Raw genomic sequence first — 20,964 nt, 5'->3', positions numbered from 1 at the left:
TGTCAATGCAAAACTCCTTGCTAAGGTGTTCTGAATGATGTTATGTGGTTACTATGGTATTCTGCATGCCTAATGATATTCAGCACACATATCTCTAAATATGGCTCAGATTCCACTTTCACTGTATGTTTTTATTGTTACATTTGTAATTTTTTTTCTACTCATATTACTGCGCTGCACTAGATTTATTATTTCTTTAGATTTTTTTTAAATCAATTTATTTTCATAATGTTTTATATTCAGTATTTTTTTATTTATATTTTAACATTTTTACACGATTTTTACTATAGCACTCTCTTACGAATTTCATAATTTCGTACAATGTATGTGTAATTTCGTACAATGAACGCAGCTCACATTTTTTTTTTTTTTTTTTTTTTTTTTTTGCACTAATTCGTTTGTCCACAAGATGGCAACACTGGCTTGGACCTTTGTTTCACCACCAGAAAAGAGACAGAGGAGAGAGAACAACAAATGACGTCCATGGCTGCGTTCCAGTTCATTTTTTAAATACCCTTCCCTCGCTAACTTCCCTCGGTCTCGTTGACTCGGATGTACGTCATTGCTTACGTTGCACGAGTGCCAACTTCTGGCGGAACCTTTGCAATGGGCTGAACTGGAACGTCCTAAGCCCTTGATCACCTGGAATCTGCAATGGAGCTGATTTATTATTTATTTTTTCCCCTTACAAATTCGTTTAATACAGCATTCTATATGCATATATGTGTGATTTAAATGTTTAAAAAATAATTAATATATCATAGAATTGTTTGTGGTAGGGTAAATTAAACGCGATATGCAGTGACGTCATAATAGTGTTGCATTGTGGGTTATGGAGCTGCCTGAAGTGTACACGTGAAGTTGGTTAAAATCGAGGGAGCGAGGGTCTGTCCATGTAAACTTCCCTCGTCCACTTCACGAAGTGGAACGCACTTCAAAATGGCGGCAGGGATTCCCCCGAGGGGAAGTGTGTAGGGAAGTTCGCGAGTGCGTGTCTAAAACTGGAGTGGAACGCAGCCCATGTTGACGAGTGCTTGGGTGCTTCTCAATACTCAAAATGATGCTTCCTCATTTCCTCGCTCCTTCGTCCTCCAGCCCTTGATCTGGAAACCGATCGAACTCAGCCATCTTGAAGGGCATCTGAGAGTAAGGAAGCTTCCAGAGAAGTCATGAGCGAGGATACACATGTCTTTTTTAGGGTGGCATCTTGTGACCTTATGTCCTGTTTTTGGTTTGTTTACATGTCTTTGGTCCATGTTGTGTTTATATTTCTGTTGAACTGCACCAGAGTTGCACACTTTGGGGTGTGACTGCATTAATCAATGCAGTTCTTGAGATCTTTATGAAACGAATGGAATTCCTACATGTTCCTCTTCAGTCGGCTCCTCAGAAAACTGTGCCTCGGCCTCCTGGATGGCTAGCTGTAGTGCAGCCCCAGCTGGGAGTTTACAGTACCCGCTTTCGGAAATGTTCTCCACCTGTAGGTAAACTCCGGGCTTCTGCAAAGCCACTCCATGAAGATGAGAGAAGAGCAAAGGTAAGTCTTTAGTCAGGGTGTATCTTGAAGCGAGACCTAGTGCCGCTGGGATATCAGACTCTTGTGAGTACTCAAAAATGGTCACCATGTATTTGGAGAGGTCTCGACCCAATGCTTTTGCATGACACAACTCTTCTCCGATCATGGAAACGGTAGCTAAGGCGGTGTTTTGCAGAGGTTCCTCGTCCTCAGACTGGTTCTGACAGAGACCTCGGGACCAAACGACCAGCACAAAGTCGCACTCCTTCATTCTCCTGCAATGCCACCCCATACTGCCCTCCTCCATAATGCTCAAGGCCTCCCACAAGTCTAAATGCACCTACAAAGAAAAAGGAGAATAAGGAGAATTAAGAGATGGAGAGTCAAAATAACCTTCTATAGACATTATTTTTTAAATTAAAATTTATGGAATTAGTTTAAATAACATTTTTAAATGTAGTTTATTTTATCCATTTTATATATATATATATATATATATATATATATTTATTTTTATTTTATTTTTTTAATTGAGATGCTATGGAAGCTTGTTTAGCCATGAAATAAAAATGTAAAAAGGTAACTGTGACTTTCTATCTCACAATTCTAACTTTTTTTTCAGAACTGCATGATATGAAGTCAGAACTCTGAGATATAAATTCAGAATTGCGTGATCGCAACTGCAAGTTATAATCAGAATTGTGAGATATAAACTCACAATTCTGAGAAAAACCCAGAATTGTGAATTTATATCTCACAATTCTGAGAAAAAAGTCAGAATAGCCAAATCTGACTTCATAGAAATTGGCAATTCTGACTTTATAACTCACAATTATGAGTTTAAATCTTGCAATTCTGAGAAAAATAGTCACAATGACCTTTTTTTATTATTATTTAATGGTGGAAACAAGCTTCCAGAAATGCTGATGGCCAGTATGGAGAATCTAATGACTGTGATCCATGGCTCTTTGTAACAGTCGCAATTCTGCTTTCTCTCTAATACCCCAGGTGAAAAAAAAATACACTTCTATAATGTACTTAAAGTACTCTATTTTCATGCACTAATTTTGTACTTAATATACTAAAAATTCTTCTTAAGTACTACTTAAGATAATCTTAAGAACATCTAAGTGTACTCAACTGTGCCATTTTGAGACACCATGAAATATGAACTAAAATGTGCTTTTAATATACTATCTCTGTATTTAAAAAATATATTTAGCTCCACTTGTAGCACACTATAGGTTCAAATGTACTATAAGTAGTATCTAAATACATTTTTTAATACAGAGATAGTATATTAAAAGCACATTTTAGTTCATATTTCATGGTGTCTCAAAATAGCACAGTTGAGTACACTTAGATGTTCTTAAGATGTTCTTAAGAAGAATTTTTTGAATATTAAGTACAAAATTATTGCACGAAAATAGAGCACTTTAAGTATATTATAGCAATGTACTTTTTTCACCTGGGACTTTGATTTTAGAACTAAAAGAATAAGTGTTGTTATTAACTAAGCCTAAAAATCATTCCCGTTAGATGAAATAAAATATAAAAATTAGCTGAAAACTTACAAAATTATACACAACAGCACTAAGATTCCTATTGTTTGCAATGTCTAATAATCTCAAACAAAAAAGTTTCACGACCCTTTAAAGACGGATGGAAAAAAACCAGTCGTTTAAAATAACATTCTCAGTCTGATTTAATCCTAAAACACTTACTTGAGTAGCCATGTGCTTTTGCAAAAAAGCAGCAAGTTGCAACACGACTCTGACATGGGCAGGACCATCGTTGCTCGAGTAGCAAATCAGGAGGCGAGGGGGACGGGTGGTTTTGTCAAGCAAAACACACTGTCCTTCACCCAGCTTTTTGTCGTAGTACTGTTCGATGATTTCTGATAAATAGGAAACATAATTGCCCATTAGTACAAAAGAACATGTACATCTTAGTTGGCATTCTCAAAAACACCTCGTAAACTTCCCAAATGATTAAAAAACAAAATATTCAATATGGCTAAATAACAGTTTTGTAAATGACCAGTATGTAAATGAAGTACAATCACTTATAAAACTCAAACCTGGTCTCATTTTGGTCTGGACTTTTTTCTTTAGTCTTTTCTTGTAGACCACAGTGAAGGTGAGCACTGCGGTAAACGCAAGCAGGATTCCCACAGGCAAGAGTGCCATCAGTACAGGGCTTCCTGTGAAACGGGGCGTAGGTGGCTCTGATTGAGAGAGAGTAAAAATACCAAACCGATTATTGAAGTCTTTGATAATGTAACAGTTTCAGTGGGTGTTGCCTCTTTATTTAAAAGCTGCCTGGCATGTTGCTCCACATAAACGCTGAAGGCAAAGCATTGAACACATATTACATTTGCGTTCAATGACGAGGGCGTAAAAATATGTTATGCATGAACAGTATACTCTAACATGTCCTTATCAGTTTTAAGCTGAACGAGTGATCTTTTTTGACTGACAGTTCAACTTTACCTTCAGAGCTATGGTTAACTACAACAACGAATGTTTTCCTGACTGCATCCAGGACATCAGCAGCAATCTGGAGGGGGAAAAAAAATATATAAAACTACAGAGCATGTGATAAATAAGGCAAAAAAATGCATTTGTGAATTACACATTTTGAAAGTGACAACAAATATTTTTAGGAACCTATTGGCACAGACTTTTCGATTCCCATGAAGAGTTTCTGTAATTGACATAATTTTATCTCTCAATCATTGGCAGTTTAATAGAGTAAGCTAAACAAACACACACCCAATTAATCTGAGGAATGAAGACTCACCTCACAGGTGTAATTTGTACCTGCTTGGAGATTGTGCAAGCGGTATGTGTGATGTGTCTTGTTGAGACTGAAATCCTGGACATCATCAAACATTATTCTGATTTAATTCTAATTCGTTGTTATAATTGTTTTATTTAAAAAAAAAAAAAAAAAAACTCACCGGTGTGATGCTTGTGTAATTTCGAAGCCCACCACCGAAACATGATGAAAAATACTGACGGACTTCAAAGTTCTCAGGTGCAAGGTTAAAGGTCACATAAACATCCTGGTTCTCTTGTTGGACCTTAACATATCTGGGATACCAGTCTATGATGAATGAAAGTACATACATCTGAGGACTGTGTGCCATGATCAACAGAAACACCGAAGACACTTGATGGCTAAAACACTCACCTTTCTTACACTTTTCAAGACCATTTTTTTCAGGACATGCTGAAACCAAACAGAAGCATTTGTCAAGTTTATTACAACTGAAACTGAATCTCTAAATGTGCAGAGGCACAAGCTGTCAACATTGTTAATCACAAGCGTAATTTGCAGGTGCTGGCGCTGGAATGTATCATGCTGCGTGTTTGTTGCCAGTGTTATCAGTGGTGGAAGGCAACAGTGTTCTCTTCGAGCTTGTGAAAAGTCTTCACACAGACGGGTGCTTAAATATATCACAAAACAAATTGCGCACAAACATGTCCCTGGTCTTGATATACAATCGCTGATGAACATCTTTGGTTTGAATGAAGGAAAAAAATAAATTATAGGAGGGTGGATAAGAACCCATAACCTCTGACATGCTTAACAAAAGTTCTACCGCCGGACAATTAGGGAACATGAATGTTAATTGCGGATCTATACAATTATTCATCGACATGAAGAATCTAGGGACCTACAAATATATTGTATTATAGTAGATGTCTAACACCAGACCTGACCATTGCGTCGCGCCACAACAGCTAAAAGCTGTCTACATTGAACGCAACAAACCGACCGTCACAAACAAAGTCCCTAAGACAAATCATTTCACTCGGCAGCCATCTTTGAAATGCGTCTCGGGCATGCGAGGGCAGCTATCTCTTGTAATGGGGAAACATCATTTTTTCCAAAGCTGTTTGCCAAGCGTTGGAATAAAACCATATTTGAAATCACCAATGAAATATGACAACAGCTGTATCATAAATTTTGTTTCTAAACGCTCATGACAAAAAAACGTTAAACATGTTATTCTATCTCTTTGGTTGCAAAGTACTTGGACTACGTCAGAAATAGAATCCGTTTACTGTCGGGAATTTGTTGTGTCACGTCACGCCGCATCCAGTGTAGACAGCAAATATCACTTATTATAATGGGTTCTATCAGGGTGCGATTTGTGAAAAAACCAGAGGGGGGGATGTTTTGAAAAGTTTTTTTGTTTGTTTGTTTGTTTGTTTTAATTTGTTAAAAACCACAGTAAACTATATACTATTTTTGGCAGCTGTTGTTACAGAAACATTTTTTTTTTTTTTTAAATCTTCTGATTTAAACTTGAGATTTGAAGTATTAGATAGCTTAGATATTTGCACCACTACAATAATTCTTAATTTCTGATAGAAATGCAAAATCAATCGGTAGTTATTAATAGAATAACGAGACACAAACCTTTACATTCAATCGCGTTTGGTCCCATTTATTTTTGATTACAGTGCAAACTTTAAGTCCAAAAGTGCGCACATTTGGAGAAATGCACATTTGATAGAATAAGCCGGGCCGTATCATAGACTGTACGCAGGGTTTCATAATTACCGAGGTCAGAAAATGTTGTTTGCTGCGGGGGTACGGGGGCATGCTCCCCCGAGAAAATTTAGATTTCCCTGGTGTACATATGTGCAGTTTTAAGACGTTTTAAGGCCAACAAATTGGATAATTTAAAACCATGTCAACAAATAAATGCATGCACAGTTTTGAGGCAGCTTTAATCGCATGTTTAGTAATTTCATGACTTAACTTACAACAGAACAACGACAGTCATTGCTCGTAGTTTCTTTTGCGCTTTAGTTAAGCTATAATAAAAGTAATTATGCAGAGCGCGCCGGCGCATTTGGGCATGCAATTCTTGAGTGCGCGCCACGAGCACAGTATAACGGCTGATTGGACAGTCATGTTAATTTTTCTGAGTTTTACCGACATAGCCTGACAACATCTCGCCTGACAACATCTCATCTGACCGCAGTTCACTGTTGTTCAACTGAAGCTCCCTCGTCGTCACCTAACGTACCTTTTCCGCGCTCGTTTGACTTGCGCCTGGCGCTGAGGTGAAGTCGGAATGCGCGTCTGAAAAGTGTCCCGTTTGTTGTGGTCGTAAAGAGACAGTTCTATATAAACGCAGCGTTTTACTTGGTGATGTAAAAAAAAAAAAAAAAAAAAAAAATAGTTTAATTAGTTTAAATTAGTTTAGTAGCATCACCCGGGAGGGATATTTTTTATCGATAAAAATAATTCAGCAGAGGCAGGGATACTTAGACCAGAAGGGGGGGAAATCCCCCCCGTCCCCCACTACAAATCGCACCCTGGGTTCTATATTGTATTTTGAAGCATCGCGCTCTGCGTGTCCGGTGTATACACAGTGTTAGGATAAAACTGTCACATTAAATATGACTTGTATGTCAATAAATTAAACTCAATTATCTAATTTACACTAATTACAATGTTTGTTTTTAATCAAAAGGGAAACGCTTACTGCGTGTGAAAAACTGTTTCTTCTGATAGAACTCGTCCCACTGCTCGGGGACGGGCAGTGCCATGACAGTTACGACATACTCGGTGTCCAAAAGCAGATGTGTGAAGAGATCTGAGTGATACACCTATAAAACAAACAAACATTACATAATCTTCAGGAAGCAATACATACTAATTGAAAGTTCTATAAATACTAAATATATATGTTCTTAAAGGTGTCATCGAACGTTTTTTTACAAGATGTAATATAAGTCTAAGGTGTCCCCTGAATGTGTCTGTGAAGTTTCAGCTCAAAATACCCCGTAGATTTTTTTTTAAATAATTTTTTTAACTGCCTATTTTGGGGCATAATTAACTATGCACCGATTCATGCTGCTGGCCCTTTAATTGCTCGCGCAGACGTTAATACTGGCTGCCCTTGTCTAATGCCTTGAACATGGGCTGGCATATGCAAATATTGGGGGCGTACACATTAATGATCCCGACTGTTACGTAACAGTCGGTGTTATGTTGAGATTCGCCTGTTCTTCGGAGGTCTTTTAAACAAATGAGATTTACATAAGAAGGAGGAAAAAATGGTGTTTGAGACTCACTGTATGTCATTTCCATGTACTGAACTCTTGTTATTCAACTATGCCGAGGTAAATTAAATTTTCGATTCGATGGCACCTTTAAAGGGATAGTTTTCATTTACTCACCCTCATGCCGTTCCAAAGACTTTCTTTGCAACTTGATCTTTGACGCTTCAAAAAGTTCATAAAGAGATTGGAAAATTAATCCATATGAATGGAGCGGTTTAGTCAATTTTCTGAAGAGACTTGATCGCTTTTTATAATGAACAGATTGAATTTAGGCTTTTACTCACATATAATCTTGACGAGTAAACATAAACAGATGCTCGGCCAAAGCTGAATGACGCACGAGAACAAGCCTCTTCTGGAAGCTCAAGTGTGCGTGTTAAAATTTGGACTAAAACGGTTGTTTCCTATGGATTCATTTTCCGAACTCTTTATGAACAAAGATCAAGTTGCAGAAGCAGTCCATGGACAGAATGCAGTCAGATTTCATCAAAAAAAGATCTTCATTTGTGTTCCAAAGATGAACAAAAGTCTTACGGGTTTGGAACAACACGAGGGTGAGTAAATGATGTCAGAATATTGGATACTACCTAATTTGTAGGGAGCTTTTATTAATTACATACCATCTGGGCATGTGCAGGAGTGAGGGACAGATTGCTACCCAGGAGAAAGAGCTGACATGAGACCTGAGATCCACCAAGAGCCTGAAGGATTACTTGAAATCCACGTAAAAATGCAATACCTGTGTACATCAGTCAAATAATTAGACACAGACAGAGAGATAGATAGAGATAGATCTACAGACAGACGATCATTACCATATTGGCTTGGGTTCCATGACACAGTAATGGCATCATATGTTGGATCTTTATTGGCTTCAAACTCAATGTAAATATTGCGTGGTGCGTGAACATAATGCTGGCAGTCCTCTGGGGTTTCCTGGCCTAGAAAAAAACGACAAGGCCAAGGTACGCAACCTGACCAAGGAGAATAGTTACCACTCATTACCACCAAATGTGTTGTCCTAATGAGCTCTACATGCCAGAACTGATACTTTAAATGGTTTCCATTAGGCTACACACTAGGTACACTGTTGAAAGCTAGAGAACTTGGAAATGACAAAGTTAAAAACAGCCTCTGCTCTTTGACATACATAAGATGAAATCCATGCAAGTTAGTCTTGGAAAGCAGCTGAAAATGAAAATCATACATATACAGATTATAGTTTGGTTCAAGCAAAGCCAAATATGAGTGAATCCTGGAACTGCTGCAAACAATTAAAGTGGCAAAACAGCTTGTCTTGTTTAGCGAAATTACCGGAACAACTAGAGGTACAAATCCAACAAGTGAGAATAATGATCCTACATCACGCAACCTGAAATGTGATTGCTACAATTATTGTGCTGTCACAAATAAAGATGTCAGTCATTGTTTTGGAATGTCAGCACCGATTGCCGTGAAAGGGAAAATTCTAACATTTCTCCGAATGTTGCTGTGGATGGATTACAACATTTTTACTGGCTGCAAAAAGTAAATTAATGTCAGTTTGTTTGCATTGCTGGTCCAGCTCTGATTCATTTCAATGAAAATACATAAATAAATAAAACACATCGGAACACATTTAAAAGACTAAATAAAACTGCATACTGAAAGTAAAATCATTTAATTGCAGCTAGTTGAGTATTAGTTAAAATATTTTTTCCCTTGGTTTTTAGTGCTTAAACTTTGTAAAGCAACCTATTAAATTAGTTTTTCTCCTGAAATCTATCATCCTGAGAAATGGGAAAACTCATTAGCAGATTTTAGTTACATTCCCAGTCAAGTCTGTCCATTTTGAGTGGTGGTTTATCAACAAAAATGTACATTAAAATGGATTTCACTGGCTGAAAGTGATGCCTTCAATCTTACTTGGTGATCCAATGAGTTATGAAGCTTCATTTCATTAACTTGAATGTTTACAAAAACTTTTGGGTTTTTTTCAGAGCTGGATTATGTTGTGTTATTACGTCTATAGGGGTTCTGGATATATGCAATAAAAAATGACTTACTTCCAAAAGGGCTGGAGGAGGGAATACTTGGAGATATCTGCACATCGTCTGCTGTGATTCTGCAGTATTCACATCTCGGGTCTCCCTAAAAATTCACATTGTCCGCAAAGGGAAAAAAAAGGGAAACTATGAAATATAAGAGCGTCTGCACCATTTCTATAAGCCACTAATCAAATGCGTGACACTGAACTTGTAAATTCCTTTGCACAAAAGGCCAGATTTCTTGCTTCCAACTTTTCACTTAAATTCTTATGCTGATAATATAATTTGCAATTAAAAAAAAAACAGAGTGGACTTAACTGTATGGCTTTCAAATACCACGATTCATGCTATAAACAAACTGAATAAAGCTGAAAGATACTGAGAAGAAAAAAACCATGTGCCTGACCTTGAAACAACCAGAAAAACCTGATACAGAAGAAAGGCTAAAAATCTTCAAAAAGCATGAGAGAGAAACAAAGGAGCAAAAAAAGGAAACCACAGACACAGATTAAAATCAGTCTGTGAGAGTGAGTTTGAGGGGTTAAAGTGAAAATTAAGACAAAAAACAACAACATATTTAATGAATTTGATCAATTTGATTAGTGATCCAGAAATCATAGTTTTCCCCCCCCGTCTTTTGGGGAAAATAAATAAATCCTAAAATCCTGCAAATTTGATTTTGAAATCCAGATTTTCAGTAGGGTCTCATGGGTGAATTTTGAGCCCCAACATTTTTCATGGACTGCATAACCATTACCAAAACATTTGTGTGTGTATATATATATATATATATATATATATATATATATATATATATATATATATATATATATACACACACACACACACACACACACTACAATGACTTGTGAATCTAACATTAAAGCTTTGCAAACTTAATAAAAACAGCACCACTAATTCCTTAAATGTTGATACAGCCAGCTGGAAGCCAAAGTATGAAGTCTTACCCGGCGGATGCATTCAAGTGTGCAACTCTGAGGTCTATAAGATGTTCGTTCGCCATGGGTGCCGAGGGACAAACTGACCAGCAGGAGAAGATCCAGAGTCAGTTTGGGTGGCCACATCCCGCTCCCTTTACCTGTACTGAAAACTATCTTCAAACCCCAACACAGCTATGTCCTCGAAGCAGATAAGCCATTTCAGGTCTCTTGAAGAACTAAAGATTGGTTGCGTAAAAGCGGAGGGGGTGGAATGGGAGGGGAGGAGGTAGGCAAAGGGTTGGGAATGAAAACAAGAGCAGCTGAGGGAGTGGTGGCCTAAGGGGAAATTGTAGAGCTGCAGAGGCTGTCAAAATCCATTTGCTGTGCCGCCAGGTATGCTTAACCTGATTTACTGTTTGAAGCTGCCCTTACAGTTTTGCTGTGCAATTGGAATAATGATCTTAACTCACAGCACCATATATTCCTGCAGGACTAACCAGCCAATGGCCAAAAACAACATTCTGCACCTGTGAAAATAAGATTGGCGTTCCACTAAACGGCAAGCGCACCATGAAAGATTGATAGCTTGTGGTTTTTACGCTGTACTACCTTGCGTTTGATTTTCAACAGTAGTGGTTTTCTTCCAGGAAACTAGAAATCTTTCAAAACTTGAACAACAATTTCCTTTAATAGTGCCCGTCATAGCGATGGAGCAATCATGAAATGATTCAAAAGGAAAACACGCAAAGGTACATAAATGAGGAGTTTATTTTTGAATAGGAGATCAACGGACTCTATTTACAATCAAGACGACGAACATCAGTTGTGTTAACAAAAAGATGTGAAGTCAGGTTAGTTGTGTGCAAGATCCGACTATGAGCGTATGACAAAGAATGGCCTCGGTTTAGGCCTCATGTTCACCTATTTACAATGATAAGTTGGGTGCAAACAGTTATAGATACTCAAAAATGCTACACAATAGGGCTGCACGATATATCGCATGAGATTGTCACGCGCATTTCGTCAGTAAAGCCGGTTCCCTGATTACCGCTAAATTGCCAACACCTGCTTTAAAATGGAGCGGCATTTAATAGACAGAGCCGTAGATCACTGACAAGCCACGCAATATCGCGTTCATTATCGAAGGCGTTTCATCTGCGATATGAACGCGATATTGCGTGGCTTTTCAGTGATCTACGGCTCTGTCTATTAAATGGCGCTCCAATTGAAAGCAGGTGATGGCGATTTAGCGGTAATCAGGGAACCGGCTTTACTGACGAAATGCGCGTGACAATCTCATGCGATATATCGTGCAGCCCTACTACACAAGATGAAGCATTTTGTTGTCTGGGGTCAATAAAACCAACAAAACATCAAGATGGATCGGGAACGTCTTGTGGATGTGGCATCTCACCGAATCTGAAAAACAATTCAAAACAATCCATAAACATGGTATGAAATCCAACCACAAGCACGGTTTTAACCCCAGTAGACCCACATTGCCATGATTTATTTGTACTGACATCTTGTTTTTATCTATCAAAAAATTTTTAGCTAGTCCTGGAACACATCGGTTTTTGGTTTTGGTTAGGGCCATGATACAGTTATGTACATCAAGATCACAGAACTTCTTTCATATGGTTCTACTAAACATGGGGCTGCAGGAAATTTTGGAGACTTTCGCCCAACCCTGACCATTGTGATGTGAAGACTTTCAACATAAGGTCTTTAGTGGATGATATACTCACTGTGTATTTGTCCCATTTTTTTTCGGGGTCGTAAGGCTCCCAACGGCTGGCGGGGAAGATGTGTTTGTTTTTTTCATACCAGCTTCTCAGCACCACTTTTCCTGCATGAGACTGGACAAAAAAAACAAAAAAACAAAAAGAGCCTTAGAATTTAGCCGAAGCTGTGTCAAAGGTGACTGGCTTCTTTAAAATTTCCAAGAACCAAGAAACGTTGCTAAAACTATGAAAAACTAATCACTGGTTGTGCAAGTTTTGTGGGATCAAATCTCTGAAAGACTCTTAATGATGTGTAAAAAACATATCCTGGAGCACATATGCTAATTTGCTTCCGTTTATGAGAAATATATCTAATTATGAGAAATATATCTAATTACACATTCACTTGCCTCAAAACATGGTCATTGTAAATGTGTGTGGTTCCTGCCCAGAAAATGAACCAGACATTATGCTGACATTATTACCTCATCTTTCTCAACTGTAGCATCGTTCACCAGCCGAATGTCATCGTGGACATCAAAATTGAAAAGGGGCCCTGAAGAAAAAAATGAAGGTCTCAATTCAGCACTAAAAACAGCAGGCTAATGCTAAATATAATCAGTATTATCTTCATATTATGAAACATCAGAGCAAAGTCATGTGTGAAATAATACAGAAGCCACATGGGAACCTGTTAAACTAAACGTGGTAGAGGAAGTAGGAACTTACCACTTTTGCCTCTTGCCTTTGTCACAATGAAATCATAGAAACTGTGGTGCTGAAAGAAAAGCAGATTTTTAATAACTGAGAGATCTGTTTTGAAAGGGAAAGTTAACTATAAAGGGTGATTTATTACCATCTGTCCTCATAATAAGGGAAACACTTACTAAAATGCCCTTAAAACATCGTAAAGCAGTTTACTTTGTAAAACATGTACGTGTGCTTGTCACAAATTCTGAAATTTAAGTGATGTATAGGCTTGTACAGAATAAAAGTGCAATGTAAACAATGACACATTTAAGAGACCTAACTGGTCTTACAAATGAGATGAGTCATAAATATTAACATTTCGAGGAGCACTTGAAGTTTTGTTAGTTTTGTTGTGGAAAATGTACTCACATGTGGGATTATCAAATCCTCTTTGATGTACATTAGATGCTCCACTCCTGCTGATCTGAAGGACACAAACAGGCTTTAAGACAAATGGTCTGTAACATGAGAAGCTCTCACCGCTCAAAGAGCTGTCTGGATTTTATCCACTGAGTTTTTATTTAATACACCGATATTCTGAGGAAAACCAGAACTAAATCCTGAAGAAAACCACCATGTGTGTGTGTATAAACATAAATGTACATATATAGATTTTAAGAAACTTTAAAAATGTGTTAACTGATTCTAACTTGACTAACTCTTGTGCAGTAATTCTAAGAAAGTGTTTTTATAGCAGGAGACAAAGAACGCATTTACCTCAGCTCACTGAAGTCTTTTCTCAAAACTTCCAGGGCCCTTTGGAGAAACTGCTGAATTGTGTTTCCTTTCTTCATCTACATGAGCACATGACACACAAAAACCAAGTGGATCACATTTTTACAATATAGAACATGTAACAATATAACACTTTGGGCGTGTTGTTGCTGTCTTGTTTTCTTAAATTAGAAAATCTGAAAACCTGCTCCATACCTTGACAGTTTTTCGATGACCTGAGCCATCCCAGTAACTGAAAGTGATTTCAATTTCTTCACCTAAAGAAAGAAAGAAAGGAAGGAAGGAAGGAAGGAAGGAAGGAAGAAAGAAAGAAAGAAAGAAAGAAAGAAAGAAAGAAAGAAAGAAAGAAAGAAAGAAAGAAAGAAAGAAAGAAAGAAAGAAAGAAAGAAAGAAAGAAAGAAAGAAAGAAAGAAAGAAAGGTTAAAGAACAGGTTGAAGAACAGGTTTGTAGCACAAAAGATCAAAATATAAATACATGCTGCTTTAAGCAGCTGGTTGCATGCGGATTTATGTGCTACTGTATGACAAGACAAGTTTAATGCAGTAAGTCTATAGAGTCAGCTGCACTCTTGGCCAGGTACAGCGAAATCAAACAAAAGATTATCTTCATATCTTACTTTTGATCTTCTCTTGTTTTCTTTCCCACTCCTGCCTGAGCTCTTCTCTTAAACGATTTTCTTCTTCCTGAAACACACATTTTACTCACAATTACACATACAAAACAGTATTCAAAAGCTTTTCGGTACATTTTTCAGAAAGAAACTGTATTTTTCAAATATGCACAGCAGCTAAAAGTAACTTTTGCCAACTTCAGAGTGCACTAACATATAGACATTGACTACAAGCTACAAAACTTGTGGAGTCTTTAAAACTGGTTTTAAATACAAACAGCAAGATGTTTTGCAAAATAAATATTTCAACATTTTTAGTTTTGAGGCAGTTGACAGCATATCAAAGCAGCTCATATGTGACCCTGGACCACAAAACCAGTCATAAGTTGCACGGGTATATTTGTAGCAATAGCCAACAATACATTGTAAGGGTCAAAATTATCGATTTTTTATGCCAAAAATCATTAGGATATTAAAGGTGACATTGAACGTTTTTTTACAAGATGTAATATAAATCTAAGGTGTCCCCTGAATGTGTCTGTGACGTTTCAGCTCAAAATACCCCATAGATTTTTTTTTATTATAAATTTTTTTAACTGCCTATTTTGGGGCATCATTAGAAATGCGCAGATTCAGGCTGCGGCCCCTTTAATTGCTCGCGCTCTCCGCCCCCTCCCGAGCTCTCGACTCTATCACAGCATAAACAAAGTTCACACAGCTAATATAACCCTCAAAATGGATCTTTACAAAGTGTTCGTCATGCATGCTGCATGCATACATCGGATTATGTGAGTATTGCATTTATTTGGATGTTTACATTTAATTCTGAATGAGTTTGAGGCTATGCTCCGTGGCTAACGGCTAATGCTACACTGTTGGATTTATAAAGAATGAAGTTGTGTTTATGAATTATACAGACTGCAAGTGTTTAAAAATGAAAATAACGACGGCTCTTGTCTCCGTGAATATATTAAGAAACTATGGTAACTTTAACCACATTTAACAGTACATTAGCAACATGCTAACGAAACATTTAGAAAGACAATTCACAAATATCACTAAAAATATCATGATATCATGGATCATGTCAGTTATTATTGCTCCATCTGCCATTTTTCGCTGTTGTCCTTGCTTGCTTACCTAGTCTGATGATTCAGCTGTGAACAGATCCAGACGTTAATACTGGCTGCCCTTGTCTAATGCCTCAAACATAAGCTGGCATATGCAAATATTGGGGTCGTACATATTAATGATCCTGACTGTTACGTAACAGTCGGTGTTATGTTGAGATTCGCCTGTTCTTTGGAGGTCTTTTAAACAAATGAGATTTATATAAGAAGGAGGAAACAATCGAGTTTGAGACTCACTGTATGTCATTTCCATGTACTGAACTCTTGTTATTCAACTATGCCGAGGTAAATTAAATTTTTAATTCTAGGGCACCTTTGAGCAAAGATCATGTTCCATGAAGATATTTTATAAATTTTCTACCATAAATATATCAGAAATGTGGATATCCATTGCCAAGGACTTCATTCAGACAACTTTAAAGGTGATTTTCTCAATATTTGGATTTTTTTGCACCCTCAGACTCCAGATTTCAAATAGTTGCATCTCTGCAAAATATTGTCCTAAAAACCATACATCAATGAATAGCTTATTTACTCAGCTTTTAGATGATGTATAAATCTCAATTTCAAAAAATTGACCCTTATGACTGGTTTTGTGGTCCAGGGTCACATACTGTATATGCTGTAGATAAAGCTCATTCAGTATACACAAATACATAGAGCACTAATTCCTGTCAAGGATCATCATGTCACCTATTTTAAAAGCTCTTAAAAATTCAGTTCTGAAAACAAGCCAAAGCTTTTCAATAAAACTGTTGACAGGCATATAAACAACTATATAGGTCATATATACACAGTATAAAAGCAAACAAAACCTTCGTGACAAATTACAGGTATTCTGTCAGATCTAAGGATCTTAACAGTTGAAACGCCTCATCGAAATCTGTTTGGAAATGAGCCAAAGCGCACACACGCACACACCAAAAAAAAAAATCACATCAACAAAACCATAATTCTTGTGGCAGCTGAAAAATTGACATTGGTATGCAGCTTGTGATTCAGTTCAGGCTGATGTCTCAATGTGTGCTGACTCCCCGTCCCTGAGTGACGTCTCTGCAAACACTGGGTAATTTTATTTGATGCAGAGCCCAGAAGAGGCTTGTGTTAAACAACAGCCCTATCAAACTGTATTTAGATCCCTAAAAAAGGCATTTGGAACAGTCACTCCACACTCTTTGGCACTGAATGCATTTTATGCTATCATTTATTATTTTTTTTTTGCTCTCATCTGTTAGTTGAATATAAACAAAGTGTGCTTGCTTGTGTTAACAGAGAATCAATTACCTCTCTGTCCCTATCTGGCAGGAAACTGGTGTCCACATCTGGGTTTTTCCCTAGTTTTTTCTTTTTTACAGGTATGCCTGTTTAGAAAAAAAAAAAAAAAAAAAAAAAAAAAAAATCACAATGTTATTAATGTTACAAAATAAAATAAATAATACATTTACATAATTTAAATAAAACTAAATTAATGAAAATCAATCTAATAAACTTGCACTTAACTATTAAAATGCACTTTTACAACTGGTTATAAATTAAGAATTTCTGTGCTGATTTTAGTCTATGCAGAATGCATTTAAACATGGTAAACATGGCACTGGTACTGAACATGGTTCTCAGCTCTTATTGATAGCTTATTGAAACATTTAATAAAAATGTTGTGTAGAAATTTGTTCTACTTCTGTGGAAAAGTGGCAAGTAAAATGCCATACATATCTCCTCCTCAATTTCCTCTTCCTCCTCTTCTTCCTCTCCTTCATCGGGATTGAAGGATAAACTGGCGATCTTCCTTTTCTGCTCTTCCTTCCTTTTCTTCTCCTTCTGCTTCTCCAGTTTCCTACAAGAACAGTCCAAACATGAGCTTTAAAATCAGACCTTGCACACATTTTAAGAGAAAACAGAATCAAAGAAAAGCAGCATGCCTGGAGGGCGCAATGCAGGAACCTACAACAACCTAGTCTTAAAATCTTAAAAGATGGTAAAAAAATTCATTCATTCAATCATATTGAGAAAATGACACCAAGCAGGGCAGAAGCAACTTCAAATAACTGAAAAGGCCTTACAGCTGTAGCTCTTTTGACTGCTCCTTCTTGGCGAGCTGTTTCTCTCGTTCTTTGACCAGAGCTTCCTGCTTGGCTTTCATGTCATTAAGAGTCACCAGACCTGCAGAGAAAAACAACATCCTCCACTCACAAACTGATATAATCCACCACTTAATAAGCCTGTAGACAAAGCAAATGAAAATTGATCATTTTATTAATGTGTATCCTTGAAATGGCAATCCCAGGACGGTGGAGATACGGAGATATGGGGGTACGTTTGATGTCACCACAAACTATTATGCGAGTTTCACCAACAGCAGAGATTTCGAGGCCTTCACACAGCAGAAATGAACGTGACAACAACCAGTCAAAGCACGTTGCTTATGAGTCTGCATGTTTTGTGAATGAACAGCGTAGTTTCATCTAATACACAAACTCAAACATACGTGAGATGCTTACAGTGTTTTCAACATCTGTCTTCTCAATATATGAGGACATGAACACATGAACTTTATCTTCAGAGCTGCTCTGAAGCACTTTAGAGATTTTCACCGTTTCATTTGGAAAAAACTTAAAGATGCCCTAGAACGTTCTTTCACAAGCTGTAATATAAGTCTAAGGTGTCTCCTGAATGTGTCTGTGAAGTTTCAGCTCAAAATACCCCATAGATTTTTTTAAGTTAATTTTTTTAACTGCCTATTTTGGGGCATCATTAAATATGCACTGATTCAGGCTGCGGCCCCTTTAAATCTCGCGCTCCCTGCCCCCCGAGCTCTCGACTATAAAACAGTGCATAAACAAAGTTCACACAGCTAATATAACCCTCAAATGGATCTTTACAAAATATTCATCATGCATACTGCATGCATACATGTGAGTATTGTATTTATTTGGATATTTACATTTGATTCTGAATGAGTTTGATGGTACTCTGTGGCTAAAGCTAACATTACACACTGTTGGAGAGATTTATAAAGAATGAAGTTGTGTTTATGAATTATACAGACTGCAAATGTTTAATAATAAAAATAACGACAGCTCTTGTCTCCGTGAATACAGTAATAAACGATGGTTACTTTAACCACATTTAACAGTACATTAGCAACATGCTAACGAAACATTTAGAAAGACAGTTTACAAATATCACTAAAAATATCATGATATCATGGATCATACCATTTTTCGCTATTGTTCTTGCTTGCTTACCTAGTCTGATGATTCAGCTGTGCACAGATCCAGACGTTAATACTGGCTTGTCTAATGCCTTGAACATGGGCTGGCATATGCAAATATTGGGGGCGTACATATTAATGATCCCGACTGTTACGTAACAGTCGGTGTTATGTTGAGATTCGCCTGTTTTTCGGAGGTCTTTTAAACAAATGAGATTTACACAAGAAGTAGGAAACAATGGTGTTTGAGACTCACTGTATGTCATTTCCATGTACTGAACTCTTGTTATTCAACTATGCCAAGGTAAATTCAATTTTACATTCTACGGCACCTTTAATGACAAACCGCCAGAATAAGTTAGCTTTAACTTGGAAAATTTTTTTAACCGAAATATATTACTATGATATAGTTAAATGTACGGCTCAAAGTAATAATAATATTACCACTGTTTGTAAGGAATATCAAACAACCAAGATATTTTTAATCCATGTTTTAATATGAAAACAGATCTGTCGTGCAGCATCTTATTTGACAAAAAATAAAAATGCAATGTTTTGTTGCAAATTAATTGTTTTATTAATTAATGTCATTAAACAATATTGTTGATGGCAAATTTGTATTAAATCATAAAACACAGGGAAACTAAAATAGATTTAATGGGGCCCTAAATTAAAAGGTTGCTTAATGCAGTTTAATTGTTTAAGTTATGATTACATTCATTCTCAAGGTCTAACAAACATGTGGATTGCATATCCTTCCTCATTAATGGTAAATTAATATTGTGATAAATATCTATATCATATGATATGGAAAAATAATATTGTCATAATATTTCTGGTTAGCCCTAATTTTAAAATTTATCATGAAAAATGCTGAAAATTAAAATCAAAGAAGATACAGATAAAATAATGTGCATATGTTACATCTGGGACCTGGCAACCCTGCCACACTGTGGAAAAAAAAAAAAAAAAAAACACTACAGAAGTATTTCTGAACCATAATAATGCTCACTTACCGACAGTGCTGGACTTGAGCTCTTGCTCCACAGCGTCATAATGAGCGGAGAACTTTTTATCAATGTTGGACTTCACCATGTTGTCCTATAAAGAGGAAAGTGAAGATCAGTTAGGAGAGATGTTTTACATAAAGTATAAGCTGTGTAGAGTTATTTGAGCTGCATGCTGCAAGATTGCTTATAACAATAATACAATATTCATCTACAATCATTATAGTTATATGATGCTTAAAGATCAGTAGTTTACATACTGTTGCCCCAAAACAGTATCTAATGCTTTATCATTTAAAACTTGCTTGAAAGGCATCTTTAAAATAAATGACATTTTGCTATTCAATGGTATTTCATACTTTTTAAGCATGGGGTAAAAAATGTGTGGAAAAGTGGCCAATATTTTGGGGGCACTGTACATACAAAAATGTGAACACATATAAATATAATTTTACAAGCAAATGATTTTACTATAGTAAACAATTTTGGTATTTCAAAATGTGATTTTCACATTAACTATGGTAATCATGGAGCCAGTTAAGTTTTTACCTATAGTTACTTTATATATACCACACTAATGAAGTTATTATAAACTGTCATCACATCATAAGCCTTCTCATGTGACTTTACATTATCTAAAAGGGGCAAGAAGCATAACCATCATATTCTGGGTTATAAAAAGATGTACTATCCTATCTGAATATCACTTTTCAGCTAGCAGTTATTTATTGGAGGCATATGGTCAGGACAGGTAGAATGGCCAGTGTGTTTACATGTTGTGTTTGTTATTCGGGCTCACTTGCCTCTGCTATCTTCTGTTTGAGCTGCTCGAGCTGTTCTCGCTCTCTTTCTCTCTTCTTCATGAGCTGCATCGCTCTCCCCGCTTCACTCGCCGCTCCTTTATACTGCGCCATTGCGGCTCTTTTACAAGATATTCAGAAAAAGAAATTAAAACACTGAAAATGCGAGATAACTACTGAATTCAGTCAATAAACAAACGAGAAACTTCTCGACTAATGCAAGAGGTTGTGGGTAATTTACCAGTACTGCTTCCGGTTGATGCGCGAAATAACTGCATTCCAAAGTAAAAGTCCTTCCATTATGCTTGCCTAAGCTAAAAACATGCATAACAATGCATTTATTATCAATACATTGACTATTATTATTTATGTTATGTTTATGTTATGATATTTTATTTTATGTATGATTTTATGTTCATACTA

The 20,964-nt window shown here is 36.7% G+C and overlaps 2 protein-coding genes across 2 annotated transcripts; both read right to left on the bottom strand.

The window, feature by feature from the left end:
- Nucleotides 1-926: 926 nt before the first annotated feature.
- On the bottom strand, nucleotides 927-11,077 carry si:ch211-207e14.4 (interleukin-17 receptor D). Its single transcript, XM_048178806.1, has 12 exons — nucleotides 10,601-11,077; nucleotides 9,651-9,735; nucleotides 8,421-8,579; nucleotides 8,226-8,344; nucleotides 7,026-7,149; nucleotides 4,712-4,750; nucleotides 4,479-4,624; nucleotides 4,319-4,393; nucleotides 4,009-4,075; nucleotides 3,597-3,743; nucleotides 3,241-3,413; nucleotides 927-1,856 (listed from the first exon to the last, which is right to left on the bottom strand). Exons 1-12 carry the CDS (start codon nucleotides 10,715-10,717, stop codon nucleotides 1,341-1,343), a joined length of 1,767 nt encoding a protein of 588 aa, XP_048034763.1. The 5' UTR covers nucleotides 10,718-11,077; the 3' UTR covers nucleotides 927-1,340.
- Nucleotides 11,078-11,820: 743 nt separating this feature from the next.
- Nucleotides 11,821-20,803, bottom strand: fam50a (family with sequence similarity 50 member A). Its single transcript, XM_048178171.1, has 13 exons — nucleotides 20,545-20,803; nucleotides 19,751-19,835; nucleotides 17,584-17,683; nucleotides 17,233-17,357; nucleotides 16,808-16,884; nucleotides 14,400-14,466; nucleotides 13,978-14,039; nucleotides 13,765-13,841; nucleotides 13,417-13,471; nucleotides 13,027-13,075; nucleotides 12,783-12,853; nucleotides 12,322-12,432; nucleotides 11,821-11,992 (listed from the first exon to the last, which is right to left on the bottom strand). Exons 1-13 carry the CDS (start codon nucleotides 20,653-20,655, stop codon nucleotides 11,984-11,986), a joined length of 999 nt encoding a protein of 332 aa, XP_048034128.1. The 5' UTR covers nucleotides 20,656-20,803; the 3' UTR covers nucleotides 11,821-11,983.
- Nucleotides 20,804-20,964: the final 161 nt, after the last annotated feature.

The sequence above is a fragment of the Megalobrama amblycephala genome, linkage group LG24 (assembly GCF_018812025.1).
Source record: "Megalobrama amblycephala isolate DHTTF-2021 linkage group LG24, ASM1881202v1, whole genome shotgun sequence".
NCBI classification, from domain to species: Eukaryota; Metazoa; Chordata; class Actinopteri; order Cypriniformes; family Xenocyprididae; genus Megalobrama; species Megalobrama amblycephala.
The sequence above is the reverse complement of the archived record's forward strand: the minus strand, read 5'-3'. Positions and strand labels throughout refer to the sequence as shown.

Excerpts from the sequence above, each read along its gene's own strand:
- fam50a (XM_048178171.1), bottom strand. The coding sequence starts at position 20,655 with ATGGCGCAGTATAAAGGAGCGGCGAGTGAAGCGGGGAGAGCGATGCAG. Across the intron at positions 17,684-19,750 it reads GCTCAAGTCCAGCACTGTCG|GTCTGGTGACTCTTAATGAC; the intron begins GTAAGTGAGCAT and ends TTTTCTCTGCAG. Across the intron at positions 16,885-17,232 it reads GGAAATTGAGGAGGAGATAT|GCATACCTGTAAAAAAGAAA; the intron begins GTATGGCATTTT and ends TTTTCTAAACAG.
- si:ch211-207e14.4 (XM_048178806.1), bottom strand. The coding sequence starts at position 10,717 with ATGTGGCCACCCAAACTGACTCTGGATCTTCTCCTGCTGGTCAGTTTG. Across the intron at positions 8,580-9,650 it reads CTCCTCCAGCCCTTTTGGAA|GTTGCGTACCTTGGCCTTGT; the intron begins GTAAGTCATTTT and ends CTCCTTGGTCAG. Across the intron at positions 7,150-8,225 it reads CTCCTGCACATGCCCAGATG|GTGTATCACTCAGATCTCTT; the intron begins GTATGTAATTAA and ends TTTGTTTTATAG.